Genomic DNA, 20,642 nt, shown 5'->3' with positions numbered 1-20,642 from the left:
GGTGTGCACATGCCTGTGTGCTTTGGGACATGGGGATCCTATGTTTATCAGTACTTGATATATCCTCTTTCAAACTAGAATCAAAAGAGGTTTACAATTAAAAATAAAAGTCTTAGGGAGAAGTAAAGAGAACTACAAATCAATAACAGAACAGAGAAGAAGAAAACGGGGAGAAAAAAGGGATATACATTAGCAGGTAGGGAGATAACTTCTGTTCCATGACTGTCTCCTATCAGCCACTGACCAAACTGGCCTACAACCTCCCCAGGAAAGCCAGAGAAAAAAAGATGGGCCCTTAGAGCAGCCCTAAATATGAAGTAGGATTGCTCAGAGCAGACGTGAGGAGGTCCAAGTCCTTCGCCAGCCCTGCATCTTCTTCCTATGGGCCAGTGTCCTCAGCATGCAGCCAACTTCAGACCCATCCAGGTCTGAGTCAGCAGAGGATCCCCATGCCGTTCTTCCTGCCTTGTGTGTCAGCTCCAGTGTAATGACGACTGCAGTCTCTCTCTCTCTGAAAGTTTATGGGGAGCTGCTCCTAGTTGTGGAGCTGTTTTGGGGGGGGGGGGGGGGGGGGTTGGGTACAGACTGGGGATGGTGGTACAGTTACCGGGAATAGATTTTGTACTTAGGTGAAGTTGCTGGGAAATAGGTTTTTGGGGTCGGGCAGTTTGGGCAATGCTGGGAGGATTGCCTGGGAGGGGGTCATTTTAAAATGTGGGAATTATAGAAGCAGTTTCAAAAGGAGCAATTCCCTAACTACCGTGTTTCACTAACCTGCAAAAGCCAAAACTGCTTCTCTCAAAGAAAATACAATGGACCTTTTTCGAAGAGTTGAGATTATTTCTCTGGAACCCCCAGTGAAACGCAATTATTGTGGCGGGTTTCAAGGAGAAAAGAGAAACTGATGACGTATACTGAAATTGGTGCGGTTAAGAAGAACTATATTGAAGGTCTCAGTTTGTGAGAAGGAGCTTTAAGAAGCCCATGGAGGACATTGTAACAGTGAGATAATACACTCTCAATAACTGGAGTTTGAGAAGAGAAATTGTGACAAAATAAGGCATGGGACTTTTTGGAAAAGAAAAGTAACAGGAAGAGGAGTTGTGGAATAATTCATCTATATGGACAAGTTCATGTAAAAAATTATAGGAAGATGTGCATATTTCTGTGAGATTATGTGATTAAGATAGAGTAAAAAAAAACGGGGATAGAGGGATTGTATTATTATCAGTAGATTTAAATAGTCCATTGGATTTTATGAGTGAATGAGAGGAGTGTATGATTAAGACTGTGAGAACATTTTTTTTATAAATTTAGCAAATTAAATAATAAAGTGACATTTTCTAAAGATAATATAGTGAAGAGTTACTATGTGAAGATGCATATTCATTAAGGATACCTTGAAAACCTAGCCTGTATACAGCCCTCAAGGACTGAACTTAACTTCCATTACATCAGGCTTGTCTAACTCCCAATAGGGGTTCTCAAAGCCAATCTGAGGTCCACAACCCAACCTGGTTTTCAGGATTTCCACAATAAATATGCATTAGGTCTATCTGCATTCACTGCTTCCACTGCATACAAATAGATCTCATACATATTCATTGTAGAAATCCTGAAAACCAGGCTGGGTTATGGACCTCGAGGTCTGGATTTGAGGACCCCTGATCTACAAACAAGTGCAATGTAAACATTGAATAGCGTTGACAACAAAGCACAAAAGATATGCCCACAAATATTTGATTAGTATGAATAGTTTCAAAAGAAGCATTGCTATACCTGGCTGAAGACATAGACCAATCTGCCGTTAATCCGTCCCTGGCCAGTCACCACACTGTCCCCAGGATACTATAGAAAAAGGCAAAGAGAGGAAGTAAAAAATACAGTGTTATGAAGTAGACTGCTTTGTTCAGCTTCTGCTTCAATTCCAGCCTTGCAGTATCCTCTGTAGCGTTACCTAGATGAGACCTAGCACAAGCAATTAAATTTCATGCATATTCATTGTTGGTATTTTGAAAGCCTCAAATGATTGTGAGGTCCCAAGGACAGGTTTAAGAAGTCCTGCTGCAAGATAAGCTCCTTGTCCTCTGAGAAAGCGAAGATACTTACCTGTATAGCAGGTATTCTCTGATGATAGCAGGCCATATAATCTTACATGTGGGTAACACGTACAGTGTTGCCCGGTCTGGAGCTTGAAAAACCTTAGTAAAGCTTTAAGAGCGCAAGCCACACTCCCAGTACGCATGCGCGAGTGCCTTCCCTCCTGCCACAAGAGTGCAAAACCATCAGTACAATAAAAAAGCATACACACAACTCCAAGGGTAGGTAGGAGAGTATATAATATATGGCCTGCTGTTCCCAGAGAATACCTACTACAGGTATCTTCGCTTTCTCAGAGAACAAGCAGGCCAATAATTCTCACATGTGGAAATCCCTAGCTACCAGGCTCACCGAAAACAACTACCACTGGTCAATGGAACCTCACAACGGCGAGGTCAAAACACAGATTAACCTGAAACTATATACAAAGTTGTGTGAGTGCTCAGCCTGGAAAAGAATAAAACAGGCCTAGGCTCACTGAAAACCACCACCATTGGTCAATGGAACCTAACAACAAGGTCAAAACACAGATTAACCTGAAACTACATAGAAAACTATGTGAATGTGCAGCCTGGAAAAGAATAAAATGGGCCTAGGGGGGTAGAGAATTGGATTCTAGACCCCAAACAAATTCTATAGTACTCTTTGTCCAAACCAACTATCACTTTGGGTATCCTGCTCAAGGCAGTAGTGAAATTTGAATGTGCGGACCGAAGCTCAAACTGCAGAATTGCTAATTTCTTTAATGGAGGCTGACCTTAAGTGGGCTACTGATGCAGCCATGGCTCTAACACAGTGAGCCTTGACATGACCCTCAAGGGACAGCCCATCCTGGGCATAAGTGAAGAAAATGCAATCTGCCAGCCAACTGGAAATGGTGCGTTTCCTGATGGCGACCCCCATCCTGTTTCTGTCAAAAGAAACAAAAAGCTGGGTGGAATGTATGTGGGGTTTAGTCCGCTCCAAGTAAAAGGCCAATGCTGTGACAGAACAGTGTGTTTTAAGCCTGTAAACTGCCTAAATTAATTCTGAAGTGTATTTCTCTAGTTTGGCCAGCAGGTGGCGCATGTTTATGCTTAAAGCTGTTAAAGAGGACTGACCTCTTTCTTTTAGTTAGCACACAGATAAAGGAAATGCCTGTAGTGATGTAACCAGTTTTTCTTTTAAACTTGACTGTTCTGGGCTCTGATTGGCCCAGGAGTTTTGGGTTGTTTTTTTTTTTTTTTTTTGGACTTTAATGGCTTTTTCCTCAGTTTCAGCCAGGGGAGAAGAGAGAGAGAGAGAAAGCTCTTTGCTGAAGCCCTGTAAAACAGTTATATTTGATAACTGGTGAGCAGCTATATGTCCGGATCTCCCCAAGTACTTTCTAGGAAGTAAACACATGTTTAGTTAGTGCTATAAATGATCCATATTTCAGTTACCTATTGTTGTTTGTTAATTCCACATTTTTTAAAATTCATTTACAATATGCTTGTTACAAGTGATATACTTGGTAAGAAAAGCAGACTTAAAGTTATTAAAAAATTAGGCAAAGTTAAACAATAGGTATAAACATTCAAGTCTTCTTTAGACCACAATTTAGTGGGGAGGAGTGACATGTAGTTCAGGAGATAACATTAAAGTATAATTATAATAAAGTATATTGCTTTACACACCTAATATCTGACCTATTACAAATCAAAAAAACTCAATAATAGATATCAAACTGCTTTCAATTTCTTTAAATTGACAAAATCTCTTAATTGTTCCGGAGAGAAGAAGATATATTTAAGCCCTAAGTATTTTATTACACATTTACAGGGGCAGTTAAGGTAAAAGGAGGCACCTATTGCTAAGGCCTCTTTCCTAATGGCTAAAAATGCTCTTCTTCTTTCCTGGGTTTGTTTAGTAACATCTACATACATCCAAATTTTTTGTCCATAAAAAAAAGAGATTGAGAGTTCCTGAAAAATAGACGTTTTACTGCTTCCAGATCTTGTTCGAATATAAAGGAGACTATTAGTGTCATCCTTTCAAATTCTTCAGTTAATGATGATTCTAGAATATCAGTCAAATTCAAATTTTCTTCACCCCTTTTTTGTAATTGTGACTCTAAGTCTATGTCCAAATCTTTATCTATGTCTGTCTATTTTCTTCTTATTTGGGATATAATATATTCAATTTATAGGACGAATAAGGTCAGGAAAATTTAGAAAACATAGGTTCAGCCTATGATTATAGTTCTTGATCTGCTCGATTTTCCTATGAATCAAAGTATTATTTTTTATAATCATATTTGAAGTTTCTTGTAGTTTAGCCACATCTGTTTTAATCTCAGACATTTGAGTTTTAGAGTCATTTTTAATGTGCTGCATCTTAGCAGTGGAATGCAGTAGCTTGCCATGTTTTTCTTGCCCTCTCTGCTTTGCAGATCTGTCAGTTTGCCAGCCTGATTGTTGAGTTGATTACTTTAAATGGATTGAACTCCTTTAACAGAAGCACAGTGACTGGTTTGAGTCCCTTTGAGGGGAGAGAAAAAAAAAGGGAAAATGAAAACTGGTCACATTTCCAGAGGTAGTTGTAAGAGGGATGAGAATTTGCAGCCTGATCTGGGATGTGCTACATTATGGCTTTCTGTTCTCTGGAACATATATACCTCATAAAACTGCTTGTAAAGCCTGGAAGGTCCTCTGTGATGCTCATCACAGTAATCCAAGACCATGATAAGAGCAACGCACAGATCTGTGAGCGATAGAAGCATTCAGCAAAGAAAACTGGCAGATTTTACAGAATCATGTACATTTTGCGCAGATGGTCCATTTCTAGCAGTAGAGTAGATGTTTACATTTTTATGTCTGGAGTCAGAGTCTCTATTTTGAAGTTGTGAATAATTATTCCTTGTCAGTGTAATGTTTGGGTCCATAAAGAACTTCTTTGTTAAAAAACTGAAATAATGAAAAAATTTGCCCTGTTTAAGAGAATCGTGTTCATTGTTTAAAAGTCTTGTATAAATTATAACTTTTATTTAAATAAATAAAAATTGCACATTTTTTGTTCAATATATATTTTAAGGCAATAAACAATTGTTTATTGCCTCTGCCTGTCTGGACTGATAAAGAATCCTGGCAGTTTGTGTGTTGGGTCTGTGAGTGCTTTCTGGGAACTGAGGGACCACTGGGAGTGTGGTCCCAGTAACCTAGAAATTACTGGGGATAATTTGAGAGAAAACTCGACCAGAGGTGGTTGTGACCCAGTCGGTGGGAGGAGGGTGCTAGTGTAGAGCACAAGTGGCAAGTGCAGGCAGACCTGAGCTGTGCTGGGGATAGACACTCTGAGTGGCCGCTGGTGGCCAGGTGCTTTGTGACAGACCCCTATCCTGTTTCAGTCAAAAGAAACAAAAAGCTGGGTGGATTGTCTGTGGGACTTAGTCTGCTCCAAGTAAAAGGCCAATGCTCGCTGGCAGTCCAAGGTGTGCAGTGCGCTCTCATCAGGATGGGCATGAGGGTCAGGGAAAGAATTTTGGCAAGACAATCAACTGATTAAAATGGAACTCCGACACAACCTTAGGTAGGTACTTAGGGTGCGTGCGGAAGATTATTCTGTTGTGATAAAACTTGGTATAAGATGCATCCACTATTAGGGCCTGAAGCTCACTGACTCTGCAAGCTGAAGTAACAGCCACCAGGTCAAGTACTTTAGATAACAGGAATCATGTGGCTCAAAAGGAGAACGACGTTGAGATCCAATGACACTGGTGGAGGTTTGACAGGGGGCTTTGACAAAAGCAAACCTCTCAGGAAACGAACAACTAGAGGCTGTCCATAGATGGACTTACCCCTCCACATGGTGGATAAGCACTAACTGCATTGAGGTAAACCTTTACGGAGTTGGTCTTGAGACCAGACTCAAAAAGACGCAGAAGGTATTCAAGCAGGGTCTGTGTAGGACAGGAAATGGGATGTATGGTCTTGTACTCACACCAGACAGCAAACTTCCTCCATTTTAAAGAGTAACATCTCTTAATGGAATCTTTCCTTGAAGCCAGCAAGAAACCCTCAGGAAGATGCAAGGAATCAAATTCTAAGCTCTCAACATCCAGGGAGGGCCTGAAACTGGAGGTTGGGATGCAGAAGAGATTCCTCGTTCTACATGATGAGGGTGGGAAAACACTCCAATCTCCATAGTTCTTTGAAGGATAACTCCAAGTGGGAACCAATTTGCCGGGGCCAATAGGGAACAGTTAGAATCATGGCCCACGGTCTTGCTTGAATTTCAGTAAAGTCTTCCCCACGAGAGATATATAGACCTGTCCCCTCAATGAAGGAGGGAAGCATCTGATGCCAGTCTTTCATGGGCCTGGAAGCCTGGAACTAAACAGAGGGACTTTGTAATTGAACTGAGTGGCACAGAGATCCACTGAGGGGGTGCCCCACACTCGAAAGACCTCGTGAGCAATGCCAATGTGGAGTGACCACTCATGCGGTTTCATGACCCTGGCACAAATCACTACGTAATTCATTGGACCTGCTTGCAAATAGAGAATGACTGAGCTGTATGATAACATCTTTCTTCTAGTTACAATAAGTTTAATATTAACCTTACATGTATACTGTTTCATACTCCAATGAGATATTTAATATATTAACTTGTAACATTAATAAAACAATATTATTGGCAGAAATCACAGCCTCTGTCTGAGGCTGTTGGTTAATTTCTGAAAAGAAACACTAGCAATGCCATTGTTAAATAAAAGTAAACACAAGGGGGGGTGGTCACGTGATACTGTGAGCGGCAGAGGACGTGCATGAAGTGTGCTGCTCTGGAAACTTCCTCCCTTCGCTAATTTCTTCCACTCTGCAAACGGAGATTTAACAAAATATCGATTTATCTGGTGGACCTGAGTATATGGACAAATTTTTGACTAGAACAGAGCAGCCAATGTCTACTAAACTGCCAAGACGGGGACCGGACTGATCGCGCCCAGGAGAAGACAAAATTGGGACCTCCCCACCGCCCGCGCAGCCTACTTTGGATTTCATCCATGAACTTACAGAAGCAGTGGTGAGGGCGCTACACGCCAGATTTGTACAACTTTCTGAGCAAATAGCAGGGATGGTCCAGGCCACGTCGGAGTCGACCCGCAGAGCGGGAGAGCTAGAGTGCCGAGTCTCTGACACGGAAAATATGTTGCAGGCCCATGCCGAAAGCGTTGGAGGCATTGACACATACCCAACAACTGAAGACTGAAGACTTGGAAAACAGAGCAAGGCGGAATAACCTGCAGTTTGTAGGATTCTCGGAGACAATCAAGGAATCAACCTTGTATCATGGTCAGAGGCCTGGTTGCTGGAGAAATTTCCATCCGTGGGGGAACGAGGACCAATTCATCTGGACAAAGCGCACCGCGTGGGACCGGCTTGCACGACTGAAGATAAGCCAAGAGTGGTGATAGCAAAATTCCATCGCTATTCTCAGAAAGCCCAGATTTTACATCAATATAAAAGCAAATCAGAGGAGATACAATTTGAGGGCCATCCGGTCCGAATATTTCAAGACTGTTCGGCAGCTCTCTCAATGAAAAGGGAAAACTAGGTTCTTACCGTGATAATTTTCTTTCCTTTAGTCATAGCAGATGCAGCCATTACAGATGGGTTGTGTCCATCAACCAGCAGAGGGAGATAGAGAGCACACTTTTTTCAGTGCCTCATACCAGCTTGCTCCACTGCCTCTCTTCAGTATTTGAAGCTTCCAAAGCAGTATGGCAAACCACAATGGGAATAACATAAGCTTTCCTCACAGCGAACTATGGCCCTACAACAAAGGGCATTAACTCAGAATGGAGGGAATGAAACATCCTCCCGGAGGGCATAAACTCATCCTCCACTGAGACATAACTGGAGGGAATAAACTCATCCTCCCGGAGGGAATAAACTCATCCTCCAAAACATGAAACTGGAGGGAATTAAGTCATCCTCCTTTAATTGAACAAGACTCCTGAAGACTGTTTTCAGACTTTCTCCCAAGGACGGAATCTCCAGGAAACATGAACAGAACCTGAAATAGATTTACAGCAGATAACATCAGACAGGGAGGGATCATGGCTGCATCTGCTATGACTAAAGGAAAGAAAATTATCACGGTAAGAACCTAATTTTCCCTTCCTTGTCATCAAGCAGATGCAGCCATTACAGATGGGATGTATCAAAGCAATCCCTAGATAGGGTGGGAACAAGCCACACCACGCGCCAGCACTTGCGCTCCAAAATGTGCGTCCCTCCTGGCAGCCACATCCAGCCTGTAATGTCGGGCAAAAGAGAGCTTAGAAGCCCATGTTGCTGCACTACAAATCTCTTGAAGAGAGAGTGCTCCAGTTTCAGCCCAAGAAGAGGAAATTCCTCTAGTGGAATGCGCCTTAAAGGCATCAGGCGGAGGCCGGCCGGCAAGCAAATAAGCTGAAAAGATACATTCTTTAAGCCAGCGGGCAATAGTGGCTTTAGATGCTGGAGACCCTCTGCGAGGACCTGATAGCAAAACAAACAGATGATCAGAGGTCCTGAAAGAGTTAGTAACTCGCAGATACTGCAGCAGAGTCCTGCGCACGTCCAACAGGTGCAATTGCCCAAAAGATTCTGGAAACTCCTCCTCGACAAAGGAGGGCAAGAAAATAGGTTGGTTTAGGTGAAACGCTGAAACCACCTTAGGCAAGAAGAAAGGCACGGTCCGAACCGTGACCCCGGACTCTGAAAACTGCAGAAAAGGGTCTCTAAAGGACAGCGCCTGGAGCTCTGACACCCGTCTCGCCGAAGTAATGGCCACTAACAAGACGGCTTTCAGTGTCAAATCTTTCTCAGAAGCACGCCGAAGCGGTTTAAAGGGAGCACCCTGAAGGGCCTTCAGCACTAGCCCCAGGTTCCAAGCTGGACAAGGCGCATGCACGGGAGGACGGAGCCGAAGCACACCTCTAAGAAACCGTGCCACATCCGGATGAGCAGCTAAAGACACGCCTTCAACCTTGCCACGCAGGGAGGCCAGTGCTGACACTTGCACCTGCAGGGAATTATAGGCCAAGCCTTTTTGTACAAAATCCTGCAAAAAGTCCAGAATCGGTGAGACAGGAGCCCGCAGGGGTGTGATCTCTCTGGAAGCACACCAGACTTCAAACTGGCGCCAAATCCTGGCATAAGCCACGGAAGTGGAACGCTTGCGGGCTTGCAGGAGAGTGGTAATTACTTTATTGGAATAGCCTCTGCCTCTCAATTGCGCCCTCTTAATCGCCAGGTCATAAGACCAAATCGGCCAGCGTCCTCCATGGTCACCGGACCCTGTGACAACAGGTTGGGAACCAGAGGTAACTGAAGGGGATCCTATACGAGCATCTGTTGGAGGTCCGCATACCAAGGCCTCCTGGGCCAATCCGGGGCGACGAGAACCACTTCTCCTGGATGCAGCCGAATCCGCAGGAGCACTCGCCCTAACAAGGGCCACGGAGGGAACACATACAGTAGGCCCGGAGGCCAGGGTTGAGCCAAGGCATCCAACCCCGCCGCGCGAGGATCTCGCCGTCTGCTGAAGAAGCACGGGACTTTGGCATTGGAGCTTGTCGCCATTAGATCCATCACGGGCTTGCCCCACTTGGCACATATCTGCAAAAACACTTCGTCTGCAAGTTCCCACTCCACTGGATCGATCTGATGCCTGCTTAGATAATCTGCTTGCACGTTGCTCTGACCTGCAATGTGAGCTGCCGACAGAAATTGTAGATGCAGCTCGGCCCAGTGGCAAATTTGTTCGGCCTGCGCAGCTAGAGCTCTGCACTGAGTGCCACCCTTGTCGATTTATGTAGGCCACTGCTGTCGTGTTGTCCGACATCACTCTGACAGCCAATCCTTCCAGGGTCACTTGAAAGGCCAGAAGCGCCTGAAACACCGCTTTCAACTCTAGGCGGTTGATGGACCACTCCTACTCCTCGGGTGTCCATAGACCCTGGGCGTGCTTCCCCTTGCAATGTGTGCCCCAGCCTTTCAGACTGGCATCTGTCTCCACTAGGCACCAATCGGGGAGCGCCAGCGGCATTCCTCGCCGCAGCATGCTGTCTGAGAGCCATCACTCCATGCTGAGTCGGGCCGCAGGGAGCCAAGAGAATCTGCATTGATAATCCTGAAATACTGGAGACCATCTATGGAGTAGAGCATACTGTAGAGGTCTCAGGTGCGCTCTCGCCCAGGGCACCAGTTCCATGGTGGCAGTCATTGATCCAAGCAGCTGGACAATGTCCCAAGCTCGCGGGCGGGGCATCCTCAAGAGCAGACGGACCTGATTCTGAAGCTTGCACCGCCTTTGCTCGGGTAGGTACACATTCCCCGATGCTGTGTCGAACCTGGCCCCCAAATATTCTAGAGACTGCGAGTGGGTCAGGTGACTTTTGGCCAAATTGACGACCCAGCCCAGAGATTGAAGTACTGAGACCACTCTGGCTGTTACATGCTGACTCTCTGCAGCAGAGTTTGCTCGAATGAGCCAGTCGTCCAGGTACGGGTGAACCCGAATACCCTCTCGCCTTAGAAAGGCAGCTACTACCACCATAACCTTCGAAAAGGTGCGGGGAGCTGTGGCGAGGCCAAAAGGCAAGGCCCGGAACTGGAAATGCTTTCCCATCACCGCAAACCTCAGAAACATCTGGTGCGGGGGCCAAATTGGAATGTGCAAGTAAGCTTATTTCAGGTCCAGAGACGTGAGAAACTCTCTTGGCTGTACCGCCGCAATGACGGAGCGCAGGGATTCCATGTGAAAATGCCGCACTCTCAGGGACTTGTTTAATTCTTTTAAGTCCAGAATAGGGCGAAAAGACCCTCCTTTTCACGGCACCACAAAGTAGATGGAGTAGCGGCCGCAGCTGTGTTCGGCGGGAGGTACCAGGGACACGGCCCCTATCTGAATCAGACCTTGTAAAGTCTCCTCTACCGCCGCCCGTTTGGCGACAGAACCGCATCGGGACTCCACAAACACGTCTCTTACAGGGGCGTCGAATTCTATTCTGTAACCGTCTCTGATCAGGTCCAAGACCCACTGATCTGAGGAAATGTTGGCCCACTCCTCGGCAAAGAGGGAAAGACGTCCTCCGATGACAGGACTCGAGGAGAGGGCCAGCACACCATCGAGAGGGTCGCCCCTGAACTCCAGGCCTTGAGCCAGTGGCTGTGGAACGTTTGTCCGAGCGAAAGGAGTTCCTCTGCTGAAAATGGGCATGAGAAGTGAACCCAGCAGAAAGCCCCGGGCGGTACCTTCGAGCTTCACGGAAGCGAGGTCTGTAAGAGGAGTGGACCGCCGCACCCTTAGAGGAAGGCCGAGGCCTATCTTCGGGCAAGCGCTGGGGTTTAGCCTCACCCAGGCCCTTCACAATTTTCTCCAACTCCTCACCGAACAGGAGAAGGCCTTGAAAGGGCAACTTCACCAACTTTTGCTTAGAGGCCATGTCCGCCGCCCAATGCCGTAGCCAAAGAAGACGGCGAGCCGCCACTGCTACTGCCATTTGTTTAGCCGAAGCTCTGACAATATCATAAAGGGCATCAGCAAGAAAGGACAAGGCCGACTCCATCCACGGAGCCACATCTGAAAAGGGCTCCGCTCCATCACCGGGCTGTTCCACTGCCTGTTGCAACCAAGCCAGGCAGGCTCTAGCAGCATAACAACTGCATGCAGACGCCCGAATAGTGAGACCTGCAATTTCAAATGACCGTTTAAGTGCTGATTCCAGTCTACGGTCTTGAATATCCTTCAGGGCAACACCTCCTTCAACAGGGAGGGTAGTTCTCTTTGTCACAGCTGTGACTAGGGCATCCACTTTAGGCATAGCAAAGCGAGCCATATGCTCCTCACTCAGAGGGTATAATTGCCCCATAGCCCTGAAAACTTTCAAAGGTCCCTCGGGGTCAGCCCATTGAGCCGAAATAAGCTCTTGGATGGAGCCATGCAAAGGAAAGGCTCGAGCAGGCTTTTTGGTACTAGCCATCCTAGGATTCACAGAGGAGGCTGTGCCACTGGCAGGGTCCTCAATAGAGAGAGCCTGCAGGGCATCAGAAATAAGCGCTGGCAGCTCATCACGGTGGAAAATCCTCACCGCGGAGGGATCGTCCAGATCCTGAGTCACTTCTGCACCAGACTCTGGCTCCTCAGACCATGAAGGCCTGCCAGAGTCCTCCGAATCCTCGCAGCCCGACCACGGGGGGGGGGGGGGGGGGAAGGAGGTGCAGCACTCTCTGAAGGGGAATGAGCCCTTCTGTGCTTCATATTCTGCCAATTATCAGGGAATAACGCCTCAGAGGGCATACCCAGGCTAGAATCCACCGGGGGGGCATTAGAAGAGGCCCGTGCCAGGCTTTGTGGGAGAGCTCTTTTAAGCATGTATGCTTTATGCATTAATAAGACAAAATCAGGGGAGAAAAACTCACCCTGGGCACCCGGATCTCTGCCGGGGCTAGTAGCTCCCATATCAGCCTCACTCCGAGGCCCACCCCCGGGCTCAGGACTCTCCGTCTCAGTGGAGGTCACGCTATGTGGTAAATTCAAAATGGCGCCCGCTGCCAGCTCAGAGCGTGAAGAATCGTCACTCGCCATGCTCGGGCCGGCTCTAACGTCTGTACAGCACGATTTACAGAGTCCCGCTGCTGATCTGCGCTTGCCACACTTGGAACAGCGCTTTCCTGTCTCCGCAGCCATCGCCGAAAACGGCAGTAAAATTCAAAATGGCGGTTCGCGCCAAAATCGCCCCGATCGCGGGCCCACCCCGGAGGAGTCAGAAAACACTCTTACCTCACTGGACCGAGTATCACAGCTCCGGTCCCACAGAAAAGGGCAAGGAAAAACCTCTGTTCCCTTTTTTTTTTTTTTTTTTAAACACTGTGAGGAAAGCAGAGGTAAATAGAACTCCGGAGGCTCAGGTGAGTGGGAAAGGCAGGGAAAGGGCAAACCTATGTGCCTTTAAAGTTAAGCTACTATAGCCTCCAACACCCCTGCTAACAACTGGCAAAAGCACATGAGCAACCTCCAGGCAGATTTTAGATGGAGCTTGAAGAAGCTGCAGCCACTCTGCTAGGGGAGAAAGAGAATACTGAAGAGAGGCAGTGGAGCAAGCTGGTATGAGGCACTGAAAAAAAAGTGTGCTCTCTATCTCCCTCTGCTGGTTGATGGACACAACCCATCTCTAATGGCTGCATCTGCTTGATGACAAGGAAGAACAGCTTTTTCTACGGTTTGTTCACAACTGATATCCAAGCATGTGCGGTTCGCCCTACAATACCCAGCCACACTAAGGATCCAACACAGCAATCGTTGGTACTCCTTTCACACTCCGGAAGAGGCAAGATCTTGAGTACAATCTTTGGAGGGGCCAGGAGAGCCGACATGACTGCTACATCAGTGAAATGCCTGAGAACACTGTTATCTCATCTGGAAGACAGCTAAGCATATGAATCTGGTTATTATATGATTAAGAGAGAAATGTTTAAGTCTGTTCTTTAAAATGAAGGGAGGGGGTTTCCCCCTTTTGGCATTGTGAATGACCTGTGGTCCGTTCCCCAGTTGTGATCGTGACACTGTTTTTGATAATCGGGGTGGAGTGGGTGTTGCGCAGATTTGACTGGAATGGAGTGCGGGAGAGTATGATTGTGCAGATTCATGTTTGTGGCAGAATGGAGAGCATGGCCTGGTGGTTCCTCGCTTTAAGAGACATGGGCACCTCCCTGGGGGAGGCTTGGCTCCCGGGGATTTCTCTGAGATGGTTGGAACAGCTTTGTAGTTTACTTGCCCAGAGAGAGGATGGGAAAAGCCAAACTTCGTATAATATATTGGAATGTATCTGGAATTACCTCTCCGGTAAAACGTTACAAGATACTATCGCAACTCAAACATCATGGCGCTGCTATTGCCTGTCTGCAGGAGACTAAACTGTCAGATATTGAGCATATGAAATTGCGCCAACAGTGGGTTGGGGAATGCTATTATTCTTCCTCTGGGAGGCGTCAGAGCGGAGTAGTTATCTTATTGAAAAAGGGCCCGACATGTCAATCAAAACTAGTGTATAAAGACTCAGAAGGGCGGGTAGTGTTGATTCAACTTAATTATCAAGGGCAAACGTTATATCTATGCGTGGTCTATGGCCCTAACACCTATTGTCCTACGTTTTTTCAGTCGCTCGCAGCATTGGGATTTCAATATGCCGATGCACCTTGGGTATGGGCGGGACATTTCAATCAGGTGATAGACCCTACCTTGGACAGATCATCCCCCCGGGCTCTCCCGGCGGTAGGAGGGGAAAAGGGGCTCCCGGCATTGTGTAAAACTCTGCAATTAGTAGACCCTCAGCGCCTGTTTCACCCTACCACACAAGACTACACCCACCAATCAAAAGTTCACCAGTCTTGGTCGCGCATTGACTATACTCTTGAGTCATTCCGTGTCAAGTGCACCAATTTTAAAGGTCGCCCCCACCTCACCATCTCAGATTTTGATGAAATTTGGTACATAGTTTCTTTATGATAAAAAACTAAGCTGTGCAAAACTTTAGTTCAAAAGACTAAAAATTGGAGGTTCTAGGGGACCTCAAGTAAAGGGTTGCAAAATGTCGCCTGAGCAAAAATGACATTTTGGGCCAACTTCCAGAAGCTGTAAAACTGGAAGTTTTAGTAGTACAAGGGGGATATTTGGAGAACCTGCACTACTTTTAGGGCTTAATGAACTAGCAAACCCCCATGTTCCTAGTCCTCTTACTTTTTGAATGGTTTAGGCTCAAACTTTGCCAAAAAAAACGGCAAAAATCAATTTACAGTGATGTTGAGGCTGCTGTAGTTTCTAAACTAGTTGGCCTTTCAGGTTGATTTTTGGTAGGTGTACTAAATGCACGGCTGTAATGAGGCATTCCAATTTGCAGCACTTTCCTTCAAGTGGTTGAAAAATTATAAGCGTTCAAAGTTGGTATAAAAAGCATTTTTGCCCATTTTGGGCTATCTTTGATGCCCTTGATCTCCAGTGGGACAGCTTCAATATTCTTTCTTTTAGCACCATTAGAAAGAGCAGATTTCCTTCTATCAGAATATGTAGTTTTCAATTTGGAGTCTCTCCATATAAGGATTGCAAAATAAGTGTTTTTTGGCCAGTATTGTTGAATGATAGATGAAACGGATATAGGGCCCATCAATGTTTCTAATTGCTGTATAAGTCACTCAGTTGCTTTAAGCATGCGTTGGTCCATGGTGGCTATGCCACTATCAATTCAATAGGAAGTGGCAACCTCATCGCCAAGAGGTCACGCCCGATAGCAAGGCAAGTCCAGCCACTTGGCACAGGTTCCCAAGCCTGAAGGTGGGCATCTTACTTGAGGTTCCCAAGCCCCATTTGGTTGTCTTTGCCTAGTTTCTCAAGCCTAATGGGGGTGTCTTAATGGTTCCCAAGTAAAACCTCAGTGCTGAAGTGACAAGAATTTTTCACTGATAAGTTTCACTGCTGTTTCTGGAAATGTATACTGTCGTCCAAGTGTGTAGTTGCTGGTACTGGAAGAACTGCTAGAATATGCTGTTCAGAAATCCAACAAGAATCTCTTCTGCTAGGCCAATGAAATGATCGTGCAGGCCCGCATGGATGCATAAAGTTGACCAAGGCATCATGTTCTTCAAATGATGTGTCACAGACATTGCCAATCCACCATTTGTTGTCATAAACACAGGCAACATACTGCCCAGGCTGAAGTTGAGACACATTTATGCCAGGTACACTCACTGGGTCATCCGACTGACAAAGTTTGACAACAAATGAGGAGGAATCATTTGACATTCTACTGACTGAAATTTGGTTCAAGTCAATGGGAATAAACTGGTGATTTAGTTCCAGCAACTGTGGAAGCTTTACTGAATCTTTCCTCTTGTGCAGATCTTGAAGATTCAATTTCATCCTTGGAAACAAAAAAGAACTTGATTTTATTTATTTTTTGATCACAAAATTCAAACAAGCCTTGTGCTGTGAGAATTTGGCTATTTTTAGATCGTTGCAAACTAGCCTGAGCAGCTAGTCGCTTTGTTGTACCACCTATGGCATCACATGGTGACTTGCCATGGCTTGTGCCAAAGAAATTCCACTGTGCACTTATTCCAAATTCTGTTTGATGATAGCACAAGTTGGCAAAGTTTTTGAAGTTCTTGTATTGTGCAGCTGAGCCATCACTAAAGTATGTTACATATTTTATTTCTCCAATTTTGCTTTTCAAGAACGCGATTAATTTTTCTAAGAATGCATGTACAGCAACTGCATCATGCCGCAAGCTGTCACTTATTATGCAAACACTTATGCACTGAATTTCACTTGAAGCATCACGGAAGTACCCAACAAATGGATGCAGTGTAGCTTGACTGTTTTCCCAGTGGAAACCTTGAACAGCATCTTGGACAATAAAGGAGTAGTTTTCAGCAAAGTCCAAGAGAACAACAATTTCACAAGGATTTAGGTTTTCTTTAAGTATTGTGTCTGATGTTTGGAAATGTAATGGTGAATTGACAGGTTTGAAACTTTCAATGCAAGCTCAGATACAAAATCATCAACATACATTTGTTTGGTCTCCAGTGTGGTGCGATCTGTATGAACCCACTGCTTAAACTCGATTGTTTCACCTGGGTCAGCATCAATGAACACTTGTCAGGTAATTTTTAAGCACACCTTTACCTGGACATATTTCACACCTGTGAAGCATGCATTCTTTGCATTCCAAATTGCACACAGTTTTAGCCATCAGTGCTTTGTAATCTTCGTTCAGCAGATGGCTTCCAGCAAGCATAAGCTTCACATTTTGATGAATGACACAAACACACACTGAATGCATACCAGATGAGCCAACAGTGACACACCATTTTGGCCTTAGCTCACAAAATTTGGAAAAACCCACTTCTGGCCCATTTCGAGTATGATATGCAACATACATTTCTTTTAGATTGCTAAGCAGCAAGTGCTTTTGCATTTGAATTTTTTCAGTGCCAGTTCTGACAGAGACAAAATCTTTTTTCCCTAGGCACAGTCTACTGAATTCATCATCTTCAAAAAAGCCAAGAATTTTTTTTTCTGTTTCTTCTGGTAAAACTTTACCTTTCTTCTTGTCTGGTTTTGCCAGAATTCTACAAACTGATTTCAGATTTCTTGCTTTTTTAACCATTCTAGTTGAAACCATGAATTCTGAGGCAGTTCTTTCAATAGACCAGCTGTTTGGTGCTAAAGTTAGTATTTGCAGTTTTTCTGCATGATTTGCTGAAACTTGGACTTTGTTTTTCAACTCGTTTAGCAGGTCATCATAATCAGAACATTTGTCACATTTCTGACTGGTAGAATGTCTAAGCCACCAGCAACTGCAAGATGATGACTCTCAAAGTATTTTGCACTCGCCTGATTTTGCGCTTGGTGTAGCCTCGTACATCACGCTTGCTGACTTTTTTGAACTTTAATGGAGAAAAACCAAGAGATGTCAAACTTGTGTTCAACTTGCCAGAAATGTCACTGTGTTCATCATCTGCTGCTGTTGATGATGATAAAGAATCAGCAGCTCTGTTACTGACGTCTTTTCGACAAGATGGACAAAGTTTCTGACCCGGCACAAATATTTTGCTTGTTAAGGCCTTTAGCTGGGCTGCTAGTGTGTCATCCAGCACTCTTAAGCCCCCTTTTTGCATTATGACCACCTTTGGAAAATGGGTTACAGCAGGTTCTTTGCAAAAATTCAAACTTTTTCAACAGTAAGGATTCATGATGAAGGCAAATAGTTGATCCAGCATAGAAAAGTTGACCAGAATGCTCTTGTAACAACTTCTGTTGATCAGGCAGAAGCTCTTCAATTAATTTCAAACCTTTATTTTTATTGTATGTCAGTAAATGACACTCTGATGTACTTGAACAGCCAACTGAGCAAAGTGGAAATTCATCTGATCTTTCTGGATCCATTGATGACCATTAGCATCAGTTCAACAAACGCGTTTATTCTTGCAATCAGGTTTTCAATGGGTAAAAGTTTACTTCAGTCTAAAGTGATTAATATCTTCTTTTGTGGCATTTAATTCAATATAAATGAGCCTGTCGGTGCAGGTGCGAGTTTCTTCAACAAGAAGTATGTATACAATGGTTTCCACCCTATTTTTTAGTTTACTTGAACACAGTTTTATAACATAATATTTAAAGAAAACTTCTTTAGCCAGTTAGACTTTGCCAATTATGATTGGTGAACCCTGTTGCAAGGCAGAATTGTTTGTTTCATTGCCCAATTGTATGCTTCTGGTACCTCCTGGCTCCTGAGTGTCTGTTGCTAGGCTTACTTTGATGCCTACAGTTCACTAAGAGGTCAAACTGTAGCAAGGGTGAAGAAACACCAGCAACAGACACTCAGATGCCTTGCAACAGGGTCCACCAATCATAATTGGCCAAGTCGGTCATCCTAACTGACTGCAGTTTTCTTTAAACCTGTCATGAAACCTGGCCTCATCCTTCCACATCCTAAAAAACATTCCTGTTTTTTAGTTTTCTTGAATACAGTCTTATAACATAATGTGTTCTTTATTTTAAAAAATTGGTGCTTTTTGAAAGAAGAATCACTTTTACTACACTTGTATCAAGGGTGTAGTGAAGAAATCACAGGCTGCTGCCCGCAAACATTTGAGGGCATTTTTGCAATTCTTATATGATGAGACTCCAAAATGAAAACTACATATTCTGATAGAAGGAAATCTGCTCTTTCTAATGGTGCTAAAAGAAAGAATATTGAAGCTGTCCCACTGGAGATCAAGGGCATCAAAGATAGCCCAAAATGGGCAAAAATGCTTTTTATACCAACTTTGAACGCTTATAATTTTTCAACCACTTGAAGGAAAGTGCTGCAAATTGGAATGCCTCATTACAGCCGTGCATTTAGTACACCTACCAAAAATCAACCTGAAAGGCCAACTAGTTTAGAAACTACAGCAGCCTCAACATCGCTGTAAATTGATTTTTGCCGTTTTTATGGCAACGTTTGAGCCTAAACCATTCAAAAAGTAAGAGGACTAGGAACATGGGGTTTTGCCAGTTCATTAAGCCCTAAAAGTAGTGCAGGTTCTCCAAATATCCCCCTTGTACTACTAAAACTTCCAGTTTTACAGCTTCTGGAAGTTGGCCCAAAATGTCATTTTTGCTCAGGCGACATTTTGCAACCCTTTACTTGAGGTCCCCTAGAACCTCCAATTTTTAGTCTTTTGAACTAAAGTTTTGCACAGCTTAGTTTTTTATCATAAAGAAACTATGTACCAAATTTCATCAAAATCTGAGATGGTGAGGTGGGGACCCCTGGTCCACTTGACACGGAATGACTCTCTTCTCTCACAGGTGTGGTTTTTTAGAATTAATACTACTAATCATTTCTATAGTGCTACTAGACGTACGCAGCGCTGTACACTTGAACATGAAGAGACAATCCCTGCTCGACAGAGCTTACAATCTAATTAGGACAGACAAACAGGACAAACAAGAGATAAGGGAATATTAAAGTGAGGATGATAAAATAAGGGTTCTCAACAAGTGAACAAGAGTTAGGAGTTAAAAGCAGCATCAAAAAGGTGAGCTTTTAACTTAGATTTGAAGATGGCCAGAGATGGAGCTTGACGTACTGGCTCAGGAAGTCTATTCCAGGCATAAGGTGCAGCAAGATAAAATGAACGGAGTCTGGAGTTAGCAGTGGAGGAGAAGGGTGCAGATAAGAGAGATTTACCCAGTGAACGGAGTTCCCGGGGAGGAATGTAGGGAGAGATGAGAGTGGAGAGGTACTGAGGAACTGCAGAGTGAATGCACTTATAGGTCAATAAGAGGAGTTTGAACTGTATGCGGAAACGGATAGGAAGCCAGTGAAGTGACTTGAGGAGAGGGATAATATGAGCATAAGGACACTGGCGGAATATTAGTCGTGCAGCAGAATTTTGAACAGATTGAAGAGGAGAGAGATGGCTAAGTGGGAGACCTGTGAGAAGCAAAGTTGCAATAGTCTAAGCGAGAGGTGATAAGAGTGTGGATGAGGGTTCTGGTAGTGTGCTCAGAAAGGAAAGGGCGAATTTTGCTGATATTATAGAGAAAGAAACGACAGGTTTTAGCAGAGGAGAGGGAGGAGTCGAAGATTACCCCAAGGTTACGAGCTGATGAGACAGGAAGGATGGGAGTGTTATCCACAGAAATAGAGAATGGGGGTGGAGGAGAGGTTGGTTTAGGGGGAAGATAAAAAGCTCAGTATTGGTCATGTTTAGTTTCAGATGGCGCTGAGACATCCAGGCAGCAATGTCAGACAGGCAGGCTGATACTTTGGCCTGGATTTCGACTGAGATTTTTGGTGTGGAGAGGTAGATCTGGGAGTCATCAGCGTAAAGATGATACTGAAAACTAGGGATGAGATCAGAGTACCAAGGGAAGAAGTATAGATGGAGAAAAGAAGAGGTCCCAGGACAGATCCCTGAGGTACACCAACTGACAGTGGGATAGAAGTAGAAGAGGATCCACCAGAGTATACACTAAAGGTACGCTGG

The 20,642-nt window shown here is 44.7% G+C and overlaps 1 protein-coding gene across 5 annotated transcripts in view; it reads right to left on the bottom strand.

The window, feature by feature from the left end:
* PCCB (propionyl-CoA carboxylase subunit beta) overlaps positions 1–20,642 on the bottom strand; it is an 840,377-nt gene that overhangs the window by 638,251 nt on the left and 181,484 nt on the right. For all 5 annotated transcript variants that reach the window (XM_030215921.1, XM_030215922.1, XM_030215920.1 and 2 more), the window contains exon 3: positions 1,780–1,848. In XM_030215921.1, coding sequence (XP_030071781.1) covers positions 1,780–1,848 — 69 coding nt within the window. The remainder of the gene's footprint in view (positions 1–1,779; positions 1,849–20,642) is intronic.

This window comes from Microcaecilia unicolor, chromosome 10 (assembly GCF_901765095.1).
Source record: "Microcaecilia unicolor chromosome 10, aMicUni1.1, whole genome shotgun sequence".
NCBI classification, from domain to species: domain Eukaryota; kingdom Metazoa; phylum Chordata; class Amphibia; order Gymnophiona; family Siphonopidae; genus Microcaecilia; species Microcaecilia unicolor.
Note: the sequence above shows the minus strand (reverse complement) of the source record. Positions and strands in the feature narration are given on the sequence as shown.